At 32.0% G+C, this 20343-nt stretch overlaps 3 protein-coding genes across 7 annotated transcripts; 2 read left to right on the top strand and 1 right to left on the bottom strand.

Annotated features, from left to right (window-relative positions):
- Nucleotides 1-111: 111 nt before the first annotated feature.
- Rcd1 (Reduction in Cnn dots 1) lies at nt 112-7021 on the bottom strand. 3 transcript variants are annotated; one of them, XM_078197081.1, is made up of 9 exons: nt 6812-7021; nt 6108-6213; nt 5510-5885; nt 4845-5430; nt 4485-4766; nt 3711-4403; nt 3263-3626; nt 2986-3177; nt 112-1442 (listed from the first exon to the last, which is right to left on the bottom strand). In XM_078197081.1, the coding sequence occupies exons 3-9, from the start codon at nt 5764-5766 to the stop codon at nt 337-339; spliced, it is 3480 nt and encodes a 1159-aa protein (XP_078053207.1). In that variant the 5' UTR covers nt 5767-5885; nt 6108-6213; nt 6812-7021; the 3' UTR covers nt 112-336. The 3 variants fall into 3 exon arrangements, with proteins under 3 accessions (XP_078053207.1, XP_078053208.1, XP_078053206.1); XM_078197082.1 differs by lacking the exon at nt 6812-7021 and adding an exon at nt 6697-6714; XM_078197080.1 differs by lacking the exon at nt 6812-7021 and having other exon boundaries at nt 6108-6525.
- Nucleotides 7022-7036: 15 nt separating this feature from the next.
- Nucleotides 7037-9168, top strand: LOC144478822 (phospholipid phosphatase 5). 2 transcript variants are annotated; one of them, XM_078197100.1, is made up of 7 exons: nt 7037-7299; nt 7612-7872; nt 7951-8056; nt 8136-8283; nt 8398-8526; nt 8587-8757; nt 8812-9168. In XM_078197100.1, exons 2-7 carry the CDS (start codon nt 7787-7789, stop codon nt 8970-8972), a joined length of 801 nt encoding a protein of 266 aa, XP_078053226.1. In that variant the 5' UTR covers nt 7037-7299; nt 7612-7786; the 3' UTR covers nt 8973-9168. The 2 variants fall into 2 exon arrangements, with proteins under 2 accessions (XP_078053226.1, XP_078053225.1); XM_078197099.1 differs by having other exon boundaries at nt 7037-7318.
- Nucleotides 9169-9557: 389 nt separating this feature from the next.
- Slmb (beta-transducin repeat containing E3 ubiquitin protein ligase slmb) lies at nt 9558-20109 on the top strand. 2 transcript variants are annotated; one of them, XM_078177474.1, is made up of 9 exons: nt 9558-10052; nt 14573-14807; nt 14899-15085; nt 15228-15684; nt 15767-16140; nt 16226-16304; nt 16372-16552; nt 16853-16900; nt 17104-20109. In XM_078177474.1, exons 1-8 carry the CDS (start codon nt 9999-10001, stop codon nt 16861-16863), a joined length of 1578 nt encoding a protein of 525 aa, XP_078033600.1. In that variant the 5' UTR covers nt 9558-9998; the 3' UTR covers nt 16864-16900; nt 17104-20109. The 2 variants fall into 2 exon arrangements, with proteins under 2 accessions (XP_078033600.1, XP_078033601.1); XM_078177475.1 differs by lacking the exon at nt 9558-10052 and adding an exon at nt 12804-12971 and having other exon boundaries at nt 17104-19149.
- Nucleotides 20110-20343: the final 234 nt, after the last annotated feature.

The raw sequence follows: 20343 nt of genomic DNA, 5'->3' as shown, positions 1-20343 counted from the left end.
AATTATATTAAGACAATTAATTTCTAAAATTTAATAACTTATTAAAATAAATTCATAATAAATAATTTATTTTAACTAAAAGTAATATTTCTTTGCATAGATAAATTTGGAATTGTTTAAAAGATAGCTTACTAGTAGTTTTGTATCTGTAAAATGCATTCTATACAGTATCTGTGAAAATCCATGGAACATCCAGTAGCGTTGCGTTTTTATTACATTCATACTATAAAATAAGGAACAATATATAATTAATTACTATTAAAGCTGTTTAACCAATAACATTTACATAATTATGCTAGTCATACAAACACATTCTTTTATTTGGAATTAGACAATCTATATGTGGAAATTAATTCCATCATCAAGTTTGGAATTCTCCGAATAAGTCTCTTCGTTTACTTTCGTTTCACACGGAATTTGTTTTGCGTTCTCATGTTGCGTTGATGGTGTTAAATCAACCTTTTGTAAGGGTATATATTTACGTTCTATAATATTCATTTTTATTGCATCTTCTATTTCTATTGCTTCATCTATGTATCTCTCTTCGTTTCTTATCAATTTTTTTGATGTGATTTGTGCAGTTTTATCAAGGGTCAAAAGTTTAGGTGTATTCAGTTTGTCAATTGTCTTAGTAACAATTACTTGTTCATTTTTATCATTTTGATGAGGAGGCTGTGAATTTCTTTTAGCAAGTATTATTTTAGTGTACTTTATGGTGGGTTGGTTTGTACGAGTCTGCATTGGAATTGTGGTTTTAGTTTTCGATATAGTAGGATTTTGTGGTCTCGTCTGTAGTATTACGTGGTTTAAATTTTGCACAGCTACATTGGGGCATATGATAGTTTGAGCAGAAGGCGTAATAAATTTGTTAGTCTGTTGCTTATCATGTTTGTTACTTATGAGAACAACTTTAGTGTTACTATTCAGTTTACTTGTACTTTTTTCATGAACATCTATAGGTACAGTTACTTGCGATAGAGATGGATTTTTTTCAATGGAATTTAAATTGTCATCATCTTTTGCAAATATAATCGGTATATCCAAGATGTTTCCTAAATCATCATCAATATCATTTGCAAGACAATTCTTTTGTACAGTCTGCGGTTTTGCTTTATGAATTCTCTGCAAACTGGATGTGTTAACTGTAATTTTTGGCATTGTTTTTGTAGATCGTTGGGCAGGTTTTAACTTGGTAGATAGTGGTAAGATAGTGCCTGAACTATGACTATTAAATGGCACTATCATCGGCGAACAAGTAGGTTTAGTATTAAGAGAACTTTCAACCATGATTATATTCCCACATGATGTATTATGAGAGTTATCGTTGTTGTTACAGGTAGTTACTTGTCGAGGTAATTGTGACATCTTGAACGTATCCAATGAATGAGTAGAACTGAGGATCACATGTGAAGAGTTACTGGTCGTTGCCATGTCGTCCATCACTATAAAATATATAGGTACGTATCAACAAGTTTTTAAAATATAGATCAGCAAGTATTCCACTGATTTAATATGAACACCATTCAAGGATATAGATATGTTCAGAAATTATGGGAAACTTATTCTTATTGTACTGTAAACCATGCTCGAGCTATAAAAATAATAACAAAAATTTTATGATAGTTTAATTAATATTTGTACTAATAATATTATCATACAGGTACTATTATATCTTCTCATCAGATGTGTATATTGACAAAATACTTTTGTTGGAAAATATTACTGTATGATTTAAAAGAAAATTAATACAAATCGTTAATGCAAATAGGATCGGGGTTAGGAAACAAATAAATTCAAATTACATGAAAAAATATTTATTTAATACAAAATAAAAGGTAGCGCTAATATATGTACAAGACATTACTTTAAATATTTTTGAATATATAAACTTATATTAAATGTAAAATAATATAAATACATGCTATATTTTATAACAAATATATTTATATGTATGTAATCCCCTTGTTATTTTTATGTAGCAAAATCAACAATCATTATTAAATGCACTAATAATAAGTAGAAATATAATACGACTAGAAGTAAATATCGTCAGTTAAGTTACTTAACTAATGCAGTCATTCTACATGAAACACATTTCAAATAAAGAAAGCTACTGAAATCAGATAAAAGTTTGAACCACAATCTATGAACATAATAACAAAAAAAAAAATGGAAACAGCTGTACCAAAACCTCTGTATCAATGGTGTTCATGCACAATGTGTTTTGTTTTCCCATAAATTAGAAGTCCTTTCAAATTGATAAAATAAATTGTAAATAAAAATATAAAATTGGATAAAATGAACAACTATTCAAGAAAAAAATGTATTTGTTAAATAGTAATATATTGAAAAAAGCTGTGATCTATACATGAAACAGTTTTGTGTACACAGGAAATTTCTGCAAAAGAAACTCCTATAAATTTCTGCAATTATAATAGACAGATGACATGGAGCTTCCTTCCAGTGCTCTTATCTCTTAAAATATAATTTATTAATACTGAAAATGATCTGTACATTTTTATTGTTTATACTCTTTTGTTTTATGTTTTATAATAATATTTTTATATTTCTTTTAATTTCGTTTTTTTTTTTTATGTCGTGGATACTTTTAAACAAATTGAAAAATTTATTTATTTGTTACTTTTCATGTGTATTGTATAGGGATGTATGAAATACATTTCAAAGATACATAATACAATTATATAACTTTTTATGCATATGTACAAGATTTATCAAATTTAGGAAAAAGTAGTACTTTCTGTTTAAAAAAAAAAGAAAGAGAATATATAATTATGTTTCAGTAAATAAAGTTCTTACAATACTTTCGTTGTATCAATATACTCTTAAAAGTAATAAGTAAATTTTACCAATTTTTATAATGTCCTAATTTCGTACTTGTCAACGCTATTTATATTTCATTGGAAAGTGAGAAATATTACGACGTTGGCAAATTATTTAGTATTTGATTAGATAATAATATTCTACCTTTTGATATTGTAGATGAGGTTGGTGCTATATTATTTGCTGTAGAATTATTTGGGGTCAGTAAGATGCTAGACGCCGCTGGTACACGAGTAGACGATGAACCTGTCGCGAGTGTGAGGGAACTTTTGCCATTTTGCAGCATGCTCGGTAAATTGCCATTCGACGTTCCCACTCCGGATTTACTATGTATTACTATAGACATGAAAAATTGAATACTTATTAAATATAATTTATGATTGTAAATCAAAACGAAAAACAGCAATTGCAGAACATTTACCTGCTGTAGTCGGAGTAGTAACTCTAATTTGGTTTCCAGAACTCGTCAATACATTAACTAACTTTGCGTCTCCGTTTTTATCAGGCATATTAATGTGCCTGTAGTTATTAGATATTACTTTAGAAAATCCTTTGCCTGATGATACTAGAGCTTTCATTTTAGAAACATTCTGAAGTTGAACGTTTGTCGATACGATTTTAGGTACTTTAGTTGAGGACATTGAAGGTTTAGCAGTATTTTTTACCATAGGAGATACGGTCTGACCAGTTGACGCAGGTGCTAATCGTATTGGACCTATGGGTGCTAAACTTGCTAAGGAACCAATGTTTAAAGTTATACCACCATTGTCTGTGGTAGAGTTTTGCTGTAAAAAAAATATCTGCTATTACATTTACTTTCTCTATGGACATATTGCACATTGTTACACTGCTATTGTTTTACTACTTACTTGACCAGACAGCCTGGATGTTATTAAATGTTCTACAAAGTGTGTTTTCTGATTACTAATTACACGAGGTTTGCGTTTCACGTTGTGTGTATGACTTGTATGCGCTACACTTGCAGTTACTAAATTCGACTGTGCATTAAGTGTTCCTACTTTCGAAACAGCAGGCGATAATGTATTTTGTCCAACAGATACTGCCGAAGAAATAGGTGTGTTTGGTCGAGACTTCTTTACAGTTGGAGAGTTTGGTTCACTTTCGACGGAACTGCTCGTCGAAGTTCTTCGTTTCCGTGGTTCTTTTCTGTTGTTTTTACTTTCAAAACTCGATAATAGAGTTGATCTTAACGGCAAAGGTTGTGGTTGTAAAAGAATGCTGCCTACAAAATCTCCAATCTCATCTAGAATACATCTGTCCACCATGCTCTGAGTAATACCCTCAGATATCTTTTTTGCAGTAGATATTCTCAAATGATCATCCGCAGTTCCAACTACCACCAAACTTGTCTCAACCAACATCTTTTCCCGAAGATCTTCCAAATCGTCGGCTTTTGCAAGGGTAGCATTTTGCCCAATAATGAACATCACTGGACAACGAATATCCATTAACGTATCATCAGGTGTACCCCTTTTTCCTTCAACTGTAGAGAAGGGAAATCCAAGACAAATAACTGCAGTCACGTGTTCCATTTGTGCAACCTATAAATATTTGAATGTAATATTAATATTAAATTATGTAATATGAGACACTGAGTATTTTTAATAATATATTAATACTACCTGGCATGCAAGGGCAGCACCAGCATTAAAACCAACTAGTATGATCGGTCGACCAGGACAGTCACTTCTAATATCCTGTATTTTTGTTCTAGTAGCTTGCACTAATTGGTCAATGCACACCATCATAGTCATTCTATTAGCTGCTAAACCTAAATGTGTATGTACAGTAACAACCATTCCTAAAGCTCCTAATTGCGATATCCATTTGTGTTGCCTCGACGACATGCTAGAACCAACTCCAGTAGGTGTTATTATTAGAATTGGATTTCCTGGTAATTTTTTCTGTAATAATAATGTTAGCAATCAGATGCGTGGGTATTTACGCTGGTGTGTTGTAACAATTTAGAAAAATTTCATTACAAGTCTATTGCCATTTAAACTTGGAGCAATTGGATCCCATGATCTTTTTAGAAGTGTTCCAAGAGTTTCCCATGTTATAGAACCTGTCTTTGCATTAATGTTTGGTTGCACAGCAATCATCTTATCAATAAGTTGAGGAATTTTCAGTCTTAAAGTTTGCAATATATCAAGATAAATCCCAAGGTATTCTTGAGGAAGATGATCAAATAATAAGCTATGCAACCATTGAGCAAGTCTCCAATCCCAGCCTGCAGAAGCCAATGTTTCTCGAAATCTTCTTGCAGCTGTATCTATCGAAGTTCGCCGAAATACTGGTTCTATAACACTAGTTGATTTAGCTAATCTTGCGAGTCTCTCAGAATTAAATATTTTAAGGACTTTGGTAAATATTCTATTCTGAACAGGAGTCCATAAGATTTTATCAAGTTTCTCTTCCCAGTCTTCATTTTCATCGGGTCGGGCAAAATTTGCTAAACTTTGAAGCTCGTCCATTTGATTTCTAGATCTTGTTAAATCCACTGGTGGTATCAGTGATTCATTGCTATCTTTTTCAACATCGATTTCTTCATCCTGATCAGGTTTCTCCCTAACAAAGTAAATGTTATACAATAAGATTTTTAATTAGTACACTGAACTCAATTCATTATCTACATTTAATTTCTTACGTTGATGAACTTCTTTTATGAAAAAATAATTTTTTTAGAGGTTTTACATATATGTTTTCTGGTTTCCAATTCCATGGTCTAGCATAGCAATGATCCCTTGTTATCATATCAACTTCCATCTCATAGCACCCAGCAAGCTGGTGTAAATATGTTGTTAATCTGTTTGGATTATCATCGATTGTGTCACTCATAGGGCTTGGCACTCTTGAGCCACTTATTGATGTAGAAGGTATCGTTGACATTGGTGTCAACATCATTATTGTAAAGTACTGATACAAAATATATCCATAAGTATAATTAACCTCTGTTCGATAATACTGGATCTGTTTAAACCATTTACTCCATGGCTTTTGTTAGATTTTTTAATCGTATGTCGCTAAAGATAATTAGAAACCTATGTTATTAATATTCATTATGATAATATTTATATTTGTCACATTATTGTGAAATATGTATAGATAAATTTAAACATTGTAGTGGATAAATTTGAACTAATTGCAATAAAATGTACGTAAATGCAAGGATAAATAATATTTTCTATTACGTAATTACTTTGAATGTATAAAATGGTGCAGTATATGTTTCTTATAAAACTAACCTGCAATATGCATTAGTTTCGAAATTTTTTCTTGTAGCATCACAATGCCAAGTCTTATATTATCACACAGCCGTGCATTAAACAACAGATATTGTTTTAATGGAATCTGTTGCAAAAAAACAGGTAGAATATAAATATAACGTGAGTGTGTGGGTAATTGTGGATGTGTGGTTGTGATTGGACTCCACATGGGCTCCAAAATATGTAACTACACCCATATGTACATACATATATATGTACACCAAACTATTTTTACGTGTAGAATGCACTGTATGGATTGGTATGGTTTGAATTAACTTTCATCCGATAATACACGAGTTTATTAGATTCAACTGTGCATTTATTACATCAACATCTAATATTCAATGATGTCGAGTGTATATAAACCTTAAAGATAATAAAATCACTCGGAATTAGTTTTTCTAATGGCAAAGATTGGAATAGGTACAAGCAATTTTGTGGATCCAACTATGTTTAGTTGCTAACGTACGCGTTAAATGATAAAATTATCAAATATTCGATCAAATGAGAATGAACAAACTGAACATAAACATGAATACATAATTAGGTGGATGTGAATACAAATTACAATTTGCATACGAAACGACGTTCAGATCAACAGATGTTCACGATATAATTATATATGTATATATATACATATATAATATTCCATACAGTACATATGTGCATATACATATACTTACATACGTATGTACACCTATGATGGATCTAAATTAATTGACCAATCGTGGACTCGGAAACCATGCTTTAAATTTTAGTGCTGTCTTAAAATTATTTATGGAATTACATAAATTAGATTTTATTATTGTCCAGCGAATGTATTGATATTTCTTCAGTTTAATAAGGATTTTTCTAGATAGTCCAAACGTTCCATTTCAACGTGACAAGTTGTATGTACATATGCCATATGTACACATCACAATGAAGTCTGATTCACAATTGACCATTCAGTATGTACCTAGCTGAACATCGCTAGCATCGAATCAAAAAATTACAATTAAAATTGAAATATTTGGGCAAGAAAAATGTAACGTATTCAGTATTGTTTCTCCAATAGTATATTTAAATGTATTTTTATGTATTTTATGTACACATGGAGTAAATAAGTGTTACAACATATCTTGAAAAACTTCAACATAAATGATTGGTTAACACTTATTTTTTTAGAGAGGTAGCATTAGATCATTAACGTAAGTAGGTAAATATTAAATTGCGGATGTTTATGCAAATTTATAGCTTGTATAATAAACCTATGTAAATCTAAAGAAACTCGATCAATACAAAATGAACCTTTCACTTAAGCCTCTATATCAATAGATTCAGTGAATAATGAGACATTAAAGTTCAGCACATCATTTCTTTTCTATTTTTGAGACTTTTATAAGAAATAAATGTGTAAAAATCTGCAATTCAGTAACTAGAAATAATTTGATCGTATACCTTTTTTTGTATTTTGTTAATAATTTCAAACATATGTTTGCAGATACCGTTATAATAGATGGACTCTTAAAAATCAGTACCATACAAATACACAAAAATGTTTGTACTTACAGGTGTATAGTGCATTTCGATTTATGTGATTTCATACATATTTGTTTCTATACATTCCACATAGAAAATGATAGCTATACTATGATTGCTTTCGTTTATTCAAATACATGATGGCTGTTTCACGTAGTACAGAGTTCTTAACAGGATTTTGGTTTGATATATTATTACGCATCGTTTTAGCAGGATTATTCATGTAATACTTTTTTTATATCTATTTTCAAGTATTATTGTTAATATTTGCGTGAACATATTTTTATTTTATGCACAACAGAGAATTAGAGAAAGCAGAACCATTTACAAGAAAAATTCATGAGGAGGAATTATGGTTATATAAAAATCCAAGAACTGATTCCTATGTTCCAACTACAGTATTATGGGTATTGTACTATATACATAGCATCATATTTCTGCATGTGCATTGTATAGTAGAAGAATAATTAACTTGTATTTTTATAGCCTTTAGTATTTCTTATGCCAGCTGTGGTAATTTTTTCCACGTTAATAATTTATAAAGACAAAACTGATTTTTACCAAGCGATATTGTCACTGACTTTAGCATTGGGCTTCAATGGTGTTGTGACAGATATTATTAAACTTTTAGTTGGTAAGAACTGAAGTACTTTACCAAAAAAATGTATCAACTAGTCTTTAAGTAAAAAAGGAAAATTTCCAATTTAAGAATTTTTTCTGTTTCAACATTTTACAATAAATTTTGTAGGTCGTCCTAGACCAGATTTCTTTTGGAGATGTTTTCCAAATGGAGAAATGATTGCAGATTTCAAATGTAATGGAAATCCAGTTGTTGTTAGGGACGGAAGGAAGTCATTTCCAAGTGGACATTCCTCATGTATGTATCAATATAGTTCATGTAAATTCTATAGTAATTGAAGTATTATTTATATTTCAGTTGCATTTGCAAGCTTTGGTTTTATTGCTTTGTATGTAGCTGGTAAGCTGCATACATTTAGCCTAGTTGGTAAAGGACAATCATGGAAGTTATGTGCATTTATTTTACCAATTTGTATTGCACTTGGAATAGCGCTGAGTAGAACTTGTGATTATCACCATCATTGGCAAGGTAAACATATTTTTCTATGCCATCAACGAAACATCCTAATACTTCAAATTTTAGATGTGGTTGCTGGCTCAGTGATAGGATACTTTTTAACATACATGTGTTATAGACATTACTATCCACCTCTAGACTCACAAGTGTGCCATAAACCTTATGCTGTGCTTACTCTACAACCAGAAATTGGAAAGACCAGAAACGATCAGATCAAATGGATCTAACGCATTTATTACATGAAAAATGAGATCATAGTATTATAGGGCTGTATTCGTATAATATCTTTACCAATTTTGCATTCCTGATTTACGCCTGTGTTATGTATATTTACATACTAAATAGTAACGATATTTAAGTTTCCAAGGCATGTATATTAAATGTATATATTTTTACATAAAATTAATTATTTTACCATTCAAATAGTCTGTTTTATTTTTATTATTATTATTGTTATTGCGTGTTTATTATATTGCTCATTTGCTGCATTAAGGACACATGGAACTCGTTTCCCGAGCATCATTTTTTTTGTTTATGTTTTTCCTGTAACAAATGAACAATATAATTAATGAACGTATATTAGATAGAATGGCGCGAAAGAAGCAGAACAGCGGAGTTCAACGATACAGTCATTAAATCAGTCGGTTTTATCAAACAATAATTTCTCTTGATGCTAGATTTTTAAATCGTTTGAAATGGCGCGGTTCAAAGTGCGCAGAAACCTACGGTAATCGTATCGCGCGGTCAAACGCCATCTTGAAGGTGCCGCGTATGACGCGCCACCACATTGGTTTCAGTCAAAGGCAGTCAAAGAGGAGCAGCGGTCGAGTTGATGGTGTTAGCGCTTCTCGTTAAACTTTTTAACTTGGCGGTTGATCGTATGTGTCTTTGTGCATCGTGGAATTCGGTCGAATATCTTCTACATTAGTCAAAGGGGGATCAACATCGAGTTTCGTGGATCGCTTAAGAGCGGTTCGGAAATAATACAACCGTACACCTTTTTCTGCAGAAATTAACAGTTGTATCAGGTTTCTGAGCACCGTGAAGTGACATAGTTATTTACGAGCTGTTGTGTTGGTGAAATGTTGTCTCAACTTCCTGTACATGGCGAAGACTCGTGAGCGTCGTCGACCGTGTTGAATAGTCAAACGCCAGTGTTCGAAAGGTGTTTTATCCCTTTCTGAAAACCATTCGTCGTATCGACCTGTTTCTCGCAACCTAGATCAACGAGATCGTGCCAGTTGTGCGTGAAAATGATCAACATGGAAACGGATAAGATTATTGGCGACACAAACACAAATCTTCAGGTATGCAACATATACAGTAGAACACTGCTTATTTGACTGAAATATCCATCTAAACGGTCAATCTATTGAGCTCGTTACCGATCAGCCTCTCGACCATTCTCAGAATTATTACTATGTAACGTTCTAGTTTCGTTAACGTCGCAGGTAGCTTATTCCCTCGACAGGTTCGGTAAATGTATTAGTATTTTTGACCCGCCATTCTACCGCCATCTTATGTCTCCTTATGACAGAGAAATTCGCAAACATTTCTCGATCAGTTGCCAATTTCTCCGAAAAAACCTTATTAGTCGTATCTGACACTTGGTACAAGAAATTAATTGCACGAATTACATTGCGCGCAAAACATTGCAGGATTGTGTCGCACGCTAATGTCATCCACGATGATGATGATTGCGATCATTCAATGAAACCTCTTTTATCAAAAGTGTATTTACTCATATTTACTGATGACAGTTATCGCATCAACTTTAGGAAATCTATTATCATATACCTACTTCGGTATTTTCATAACGAAAGCAAAATGACTCTGTATTTTCACAGTGGTTGTTACCACAGTGTAATCTCACCTATAATCCGCATCAACTGAGATGCGTATCATAAATGCGGATCATACGATTTATATGCTTCTGTCATTGAACATTTTTTTTTCTTTTTCAATAATTTGTACACACTGTTAAAATTCTGCGTTATCAACTAGACAATGTTTATACCGCGTCTGCGATACACATATGTACGTCCTTTTGGTACATTTTTTATATCTTGTTTATAAAGTCATAGCATATATTTATTCTTGAGCTGAAATTCAAATCGGCACGCTGACACATCTGATCGAATTATTTGTCAACATTACACACGTTCGATCAATTTTCCGTAAAATGTAGCACAAGCAAGTGTAATCTCCAATTGGAAATCATATTATTCGATAAATGAATTAGTAATCACTTAATTCGATCGGGTAATAATTGTCTTTGTTACCGAAACAAAGAAGAAAGACAGATGACTTGAATACACGTCTAATCTCGATTCCTGGTGAACTCCGAGAACGGTCTGCTACATAATCAATGTTTAGCTCTCGCTTCTCCCTTTCTGCTGTTTTTTCCGCTTTTACGATCTCATCCTTTTTTTAATGCTTGTTCTACGATAATAATAAATGATCGGCCAACATCTGGAATAGGATCGACTTTCATTGAATTCGACACGTGACAATCAATTTTTTCTATCTCAGGTATCAGGATTTCATTATTTTTGGAGATTGATGGAGGAGATGATTAAGAGCGATTTAAATTAAATGTTGATGGTAAATAAGATACAAAGACATTAATCAATTAATTTTATTAAAATATCTTAATAAGGTACATACAATCGCATTAAATGAAAACTAATATTCTATTTGATCGCGTGTCGTTACAACGATATTGATTCGTACACACAATTGGATATAAGCCAAAAATGTTTAATTATGCGTACAAATATTTAGACCTGTTCTCCCTCCATCTGTCGCGTCTTAATTAAACTCAATTATTGGTAACAGTGAATTTGTACTATTATAAAAAGTAGAACTGTGTACAATTGAGCGGGTTAAAGAAGACCCATTCATTCTAGAGCTGAGGTGAACAAGCGTTGAGAACTCGCATAAAGATTGTTAAGAAAGAGGAATAAGTTACAGTTGTTGCATCAGAAGGTCTTGTGAATTTGAGTGTATCGTTTCCAACGCTCAACCATTTACCATCTGCAGCGAAACAAAGGTTACGAGTGTATCACAATGCGTAGTCTCACTGGAACAATCATTATTTCATTTACCAGAATATTCGTCCCGTTTTTGGTCAGTCGATACAAACGTGTATCACGATCCCCCAATGTAAACGAACTTTCTGCATTGTGTCGCTGGACGAAACATGACTTGACGAAAAAGAAAAAATGAGTGTAGCCCTCATATTTAGTGCCAGTGACTCATCATTCCGGTTATATTACTTACTACCGAGCCGCCAGACACGCTTTTAATTTTTCATTTTTAACTTCGGTCCGATTCGCGGCAAAAACGAAGAGACTACACACGTTCGGGACTCGAGGAAGCGCCATATCGCGACTATGAATTCACAATGGTCTCTTATAACCGGATAAATTCGTGTACACGCATTCTTGAAACTTGTTTCTTTTTCTTGGCCGTTTTTTCGCCGTGTATTTAGAAAGACAGGAAGAGAGATATGAGCAACCAAGGACTATGAGAATTTCGAAACCTTTTCCGGTTGCAAATATCGCTACAGGTTATAATGGCCACTCTATGCTTTTTTTCGCGCCACGAGTCACAGTCACGACTCCCACTAGTTCTGCCTTACCGACACAGACGGATTTGATCCTTTTCATTTGGTTTCATTTGGATGGAAGTGTTATTTGTTTTTCGTGTCACTTAAAATAATTTCACCGTATAACTTCTTATTTATTTTTTTAGTTCAGAAAACTTTTACGAAATATTTAATTGTAGCGGTTGATTTTTCTGGTAGGAATATAGTAAACAATAAAGGAACTTCCATGTTTTTGTCCTAATTGAAAGTTTTATTTAGAGCATTGTCCAATTCAAATTTCAAGCTACTCAAACTTATCTCGAGTAGTTGGACAGCTTGAGAAAATAGAACACGTAACGATGCGAAGACAAAGAAATACGAGAAGCATAGATTCGACACAAGTTCGCGGTCCCGTTATGCCGGGAGCACCGTGAAGAAACATTTTCAGGTGATCGAGGAGGTACTCCTTGGCCGCCAGGACTCTTCAATGTTGCTATGCCACCTTTTACAGTCGAGCGATCACGATATCTCGGAACGAAGGAGCGTTTTCTTGCGCGATATACTCTTCCCCTTGCAGAAAGTGTTGCAATCAGAATCGTCGATCGTTGCAGGAATTGTTTGCGTACACTTTTAAAACGTATGTTGGTACTGCAGAATCTCTTGCAAATATTCATCTTTTCTTGAACGTTCACGCAATCCTTTATAAAACTGTTTCAGTACGTTTGTAAACACTTATTGGGAAGGTCCTGGGAAAATTTTTTTTGATAAAGAAATACCTGTTTTATCAACCAAGTTATATTTGAGGAATGTCGTTACAGGGGTCGTTAACTTGAGGATCTAATTGTTAGGAGATAGTAGAACATCTCTAGCAAGTCTATTTGTTTTTATTACTGTCGATTGTTTTCATAGTGATTGCACAAAAATTGCAAATTATTGGAGATACACCCTGTATTACTATATCACTAAAACAACCTATCAGACAGCGTTTTATCTTGAGTGTATGATAGTGAACCTTCCTTTTCTGCGTTGTAATTTAGAATATTGCATTATATTGAAACAATATCTTGAGCAAAGAGGGAATGCCTTATTACCGAGAAATCGTCGAGTGTTAAACTGGTCTAAGATTTTGTAGTTTTCTTTTAAACTGCAGTAGTGATTTAATTATGTTTAGTAACAACAGTGTTACGGTAACCAATTAAGCTCATAGCGCCGACAATGATTACTTAGATACGGTTTTAACAGCTTCGTTTGTTCGATAGAAATGTTCAACCTTAATTGCAGAATGCTTAACAAGATATGCATCTATTATAAGGGTTTTCGTTTCCAGAGGTGGCGAGCGTGACAAGTAGGTCAGACACGAAATATTGGATTATAGCGAGCTGGCCACGGTCCTTCGACACATTTCCCTAGTACAAATTAATTAAACGTACCATCGTAGAAAAAAAATGTATATTTAAAAATGTTCAGGAGACGTGTTTTTGTTACTTTAACTTGTTAACCGGCCGATTTCTCCGATCATGAACACTTATGAGGGCGTGTAATTCAAGGCGAACAAAACTAATAACTGTAACACGTAAATAAAATGTAGGTTACAGTAAATATAGATACTGTGCTATAAAATAAATGGCAGGAATTATTATTAGTATAATAAATGAAAAAAATCAAAACTGTTTGAAATATGAAAGTAACTTGTATTTCATGGATCAGAGGGATTCTGTAGTCAGGGTCAGCTGTAACGTCGATAAATATAGGGATTTCGTTCATTTGCGTTCGCCGGTAGAGGGTTCATTCGCAGATAAATCCTATCTGTGTACAATAGAAAACGTTCTAAATCAAAGAAACGAATCGCATGTTTAAACATCTATTTCTGCAAGCATACTCGATGCCCTGTACATGCGAGTGAGCGCGGTGTATATCTGAGGTCAAGAATCCGGTACCTCGCTGTACCTCAAGATACATTTGTCGCGAGTAGACTTGTGATCGCGTATTTTTTGTACAATATTTTATTTGATTTATGGATGTATTTAAAAAAAAAATTGAAATATATATTGAATTATTATATACAAGTATTTTTATCACTGCCCCCAGTAACACATGATGCTTTTATACTAGAAGGAAGAAAAGTAGCCAAATCATTCATTTCATCAAAGCTTAAACACCTATATGAATATGTCTGCAAACAATTTTTGATCTTATTTGTTTATATCTATTACTATAATCTACGCTATATTTTTTCAGTATCCAATAACAATATTCTATGATCCTACTCGCAAGAAAGAATTACCAACAGCGGTGTCTCCACATTATGGCCAAGAAAAAGAAATTTGTATGAAGCTGTTCGAGAGATGGAGTGAACCAGAACAAATTAACTTTGTTGAACAATTGCTAGCACGAATGAGTCACTATCAACATGGACACATCAATGCCTACCTAAAACCAATGTTACAGAGAGATTTTGTATCTTTATTACCAAGTAAATACTTCTATTGGTTTATTACTCTTAGAGTATTGTAGTAATTACTCTAATCACAAGTCTAATAAAAAGTGTTTTGCTATGTTTTTAGAAAAAGGATTGGACCATGTGGCTGAAAGTATTCTTTCATATCTGGACGCGGATTCGTTAATTGCGACAGAATTAGTATGTAAAGAATGGCATCGAGTAATTAGCGAGGGAATGCTTTGGAAGAAATTAATCGAGCGAAAAGTTCGGACCGATTCAATTTGGAGAGGACTCGCCGAGAGGAGGGGATGGTTTGTTAATGCCTTGTACTTTATTATTGCATACTCATTTTGTAGCACAGTCAGCGTGTATATAGATTTCATGAAAGAAGACACTATTTTACGCTACGAAAATATTGTACACTACAGGTATTTGGTTTCATTTTACTTTCAGGATTCAATATTTATTCAAACCAAGACCAGGACAAAGTCATCCAAATCACAGTTTCTATAGATCTCTATACCCTAGAATAGTTAAAGATATTGATAGTATAGATAACAATTGGAGAATGGGAAGATTCAATCTTCAAAGAATAAACTGTAGAAGTGAAAATTCTAAAGGTGTTTACTGTTTGCAATACGACGACCAGAAAATAGTCTCTGGTCTTAGAGACAATACCATTAAAATTTGGGATAGAAACACTCTACAGTGTATTAAAGTCTTAACAGGGCATACTGGTTCTGTTCTGTGTCTACAGTATGACGACAAAGCAATAATATCTGGTTCCTCTGATAGCACAGTAAGAGTTTGGGATGCTAATACTGGTGAAATGCTAAACACATTGATACATCATTGTGAAGCAGTTCTACATCTTAGATTTAATAATGGAATGATGGTCACCTGTTCGAAAGTGAGCAAACATTTTTTTTGTTTAAACGTTCTTCCGTTTGTGTCACTGTAATATAAATAAAATGAACTTTCCTCGTTTCTAGGACCGTTCAATAGCTGTATGGGACATGACATCACAAACGGAAATCGCATTAAGAAGAGTTTTAGTGGGACACAGGGCAGCAGTTAACGTTGTTGATTTCGATGAAAAATATATTGTGTCTGCTAGTGGTGATAGGACTATCAAAGTATGGAGTACATCGACTTGCGAGTTTGTGCGAACATTAAATGGACATAGACGTGGAATAGCGTGTTTGCAGTATAGGGACTGCTTAGTAGTTAGTGGTAGCAGTGATAACACAATCAGATTATGGGATATTGAATGTGGTGCGTGCTTACGTGTTCTAGAAGGACACGAAGAATTGGTCAGATGTATTAGATTCGATAGTAAACACATTGTTAGTGGAGCCTACGATGGGTGAGGAAAAAGAAAATTATTGCAAACTTTTATACGTACCGCGTTGCCTACAAATGTAATAATGTTTGACTGTCTTTTATTTTAGCAAGATTAAAGTGTGGGATTTAGTAGCAGCCTTAGATCCGCGTGCGTTAGCCAACTCGCTCTGTTTACGTACATTAGTGGTAAGATATTTTTCATATTTTACTTTAATACTGAGAGAAACTCATTTTAATATTTGCATCATTATAGGAGCATACAGGACGTGTATTCCGCCTTCAGTTCGACGAGTTCCAAATAGTATCGTCATCGCACGATGATACAATACTAATTTGGGATTTTCTTAATTTTACTCCCTCAAATGGAAGTATATCACATGGGCCGTCAATAAATGCATCTGGTACAAACCATACTGACACCAGATCACCATCTCGTGAGTATTAAAAAAAAAAGACTATTTTATAAAATATAGAAAAATATTGCATAAAATAATTTCTTTTTAAACACATACACGAGCGCCCATAGGATGAGTCCTTCAACTGTATCACTTGAATTTACTTATAAATTATTTGTTATATAAAAAAAGGTATCAAAAGGTTTTTTTGCTATTTCACTTTTTTATCAAAATATTATTTTATACCACAAATAGCTAACAAGTAAATTCAGGTAATGTAGTTAAATGACCCACCTTATATAATTGATATTCATTAATCTTGTATATGCTGTTTTACAGCATTTGAGTGATGCAGTAATACGAAGATTCCTTCATTGTGATATAACTGTAAGTATAATATGTAGAAACTTATTTATTGTCTTAAGATAATAAGATTTATATAAATTCTTTTTGTAAAAATATTGCTGTATAAATTACGTTTTATAAATAACCATTTACCTTGTTGTATTAATAGCCGGCCTATCTTAAATTTGGTTCATCATACAAAGCGTACGAAAATATGCTAAGTTAATATGTACACTTCATTTCAGACAAGTGGTTAGTGAGTGAATTTCAATGTGTTCACAATAGTGTACGCAAAGAATGAAGAATCAGTGTCCACTGTGAACAACGGCTAAACAGAAACAGAATCTCAAAAGGACATGGTCATTGACTTTTGTTTATTATTTGCTGTGAAAAGCAAACATAATCCTCTAAAATAGAAGATACGGAGTGACACGTAAAACTATGAATTAATTTATACGCGCTTGACGCACTGCGTTTAGTAATGAACATTATGACGAAACCACGTAAATACATCCCATGGATGTAAATGATTGTCTGCTTTGGCCATATCTGGAATTCTTCTACGCTCTATGATATGATAGAAGTTGACCACTTTCCTACTATGAAAGAAAAAAAAAGACTTACGATACGTAAACAAAATGAAAATGTTTTTAGGGAGGCTGGATATACTTAATAAGATGTTAGTTGTATTATAGTAAATTAATAATTTTTTGTGTAATTAATTTATGGTAAGAAAATTGTAAAATGTTGTTTGATTGGAGTACTTATCCTGTGTGAATGTGACAAAAAATAAGGTATTAATATGTGAAAGGATTATGATAACCCTCACGTTTCATTATCTTCAAGAAAAACTAGCTAATGTGAATCATTATACCCATGTTTAGCATTATAAATGTACAGCCGTTAATCGAACATGTAGCAGTTTCCATAGACATTAATTTTACGAGATTCATATTATATACTGAAAAGTACACGAAAAGTTAACTGTCTGTATACAGCTATTGGTACAATACCATTTGCATTTAAAATATAAATTTTCATTATACCAAGATGTAAATATTAATTCATATAAAAGCACTATAGTGACTCTGAATTAAATCATAGCATTGTAAAGGAATTATTATGTTCTGACTGATGATCTCTGTTAGATCATATTTTTCAATGTTTAAGTTTTTATTAGTCACATTTTTTTGCACTTAACTTATAAGTACGTTTTAAATAGTGCAGAATGCGTTTATATTGACAGCCGACATTAAAAGACAACAAAATTACTTATAGATATACTGAACAGCAAAAAAACATGACTGATTCGCCAAATTTATTTAAACATTCTGACCTCCGAAAGCTATACAACAACGTTCATATAACTATATAATTAATTTCTGATTTTGATTTTTATAGATGTTTTTTGAATTTTGTACAATGTAGAGATGTTACATTAGGCTAAATCTACATGAAAAGTGCTGAGACAAAGTAAAGTAATTAGATAATTATCAATAAAACGTGTGACACTATTTGATTTTTACATTAAACGAGTAAGGAGTAATGTTAAGTAGTACTTGTACAATATTTTAAGTATTATAAAAATATTTACATTAAAAACAACAGAATTCTAGAAAATTGTGAGAACCATTTATAGTCAAATTGGGTACAAAGAATTGTGATTTTTAAATTAAAATGATGGCATGAAAAGTTTTCTATAACTTTAAGGTTTGTATATGTGGGATTCCAATGCAAACTATACTTTTGTAGTATGCAGCAGGTTCTGAATTCATGAAATACTTTAATGAAGAAAATAGCATAATAATACTAGTAAAAGATATTAACATACTCCTTATAAGCATGTATTCTGTTATATTACAGCTATCTATGAATGCGTATGTATACATAGGTATTATGGAGGTAACATCACATATTGCTGTTTCTTACATTCTACACTGGAATGTAGAAGAGAAGATTGGGGTCTTAAATGATTTGAACCAATAAACGCATTATTATAAACAAGTAAAGAGATTTCTATAAAAGTCTATAACTGAGAAAAGTTATTTCTTTTTAAACATTGCGACGAATGATGTGTCTTGATTGTAACTCCAGTGTTACATTTATCAGAAGTAATAGTACGAGAAAAATACATTTAAGATAACATTGTGATGATTACTGTTAATAACAACAGAAAGTTTCATGTACGAAATTGACTACATAAAAATTGAATGAAGGCTGTGGAAAAGGTATATTTGAAATACAATACCTATGCAAGAAGAGGATAAATTGTAATAGAAAAACTTATTCAACATTGCCCCTTGAATCTAAGGCTTTTTAAAGTTATACGTGCAATTGTAAGTTATTTTAAATATACAAAGTAATCCAACGTTTAAAGTGTTCGTCAAATTATAAAAAATGAGAAAGAAAAGTATTGAAAGTTTTAATCTATTCAGCATGTGTATAAAAGAAATTCCTATTACATATATATGACGTATTAATATTAACGCTAAAGATGATGACATATCGATAAAGATTAACAATTATATTGCAAGTCTAGCCAACATTTCAAACATTTTTAATTCATATATTATATCCATTTAAGTATCTTTGTTTAAAACAAGTATTGCACGGTACAGTTCCTGATAAATTTTTAAAATGGTTACAATTTGCATTATTCCAGATTCAAATAAATTGTACATATATGTATATATACAATGCATGTATACATATAAAGAAACTGTGAGATTATTGCTGACACTACTTTTTATTGATGTATGTAACAAATTTCGAGATTCCTAATATATGTTCATATGCTTCGAATAACTAATACGTAATACTTTTTCTTTAATCATCTGAAAAGGAATAATGCATTTTCTTATGAAAATTTTACTTATAGTTTATCATTGATAATTTATTAGAAACTTCCTTTCAGGATGTTACTATTTTAGTAAAACATTTAAAAGGCCCCAATCTGAATATTGCAATCGCATTTTGCTACTCATTTATTGTATATTATCATGAATAATGATCAGTAATTTACGAAAAATATTTGATAAGAAAGTACAATTCACGACAATCACCTTTTTTCAGATACATTAATTACTTTTTGTTATGTTAACAAAATTAGTTGAATCGTATTTACTTTGAGAACGATGCATCAAATACTAAAGTATTCGAATACAATTTTTCGTACAAAGAAGTAAAATTCAAGAAAACGATATTTAAAAACAAAACGAGTTTCATTTTTTTTCTTTGTAACGTATTTTTCTACTTATGTCAATCAATAAAGCTAATAATAATTAATCTTAACATAAGTATAGGCTACCAGTTAAAAATTATGATAGTTTTTACAATAACTTTCATTAATAAATTATTTAAAGAAAATATAACAAATTTTCTACATCATTTTTTATTAGAAAAATACAATATTCTTTCTGATAGTATTAGTTTATCTTCATTTTTTAATAAAGATATTAATTAGCACAGATATCTGAAGAACAAAT

This window comes from Augochlora pura, chromosome 3, assembly GCF_028453695.1.
Source record: "Augochlora pura isolate Apur16 chromosome 3, APUR_v2.2.1, whole genome shotgun sequence".
Lineage (NCBI taxonomy): Eukaryota > Metazoa > Arthropoda > Insecta > Hymenoptera > Halictidae > Augochlora > Augochlora pura.
The sequence above is the reverse complement of the archived record's forward strand: the minus strand, read 5'-3'. Positions and strand labels throughout refer to the sequence as shown.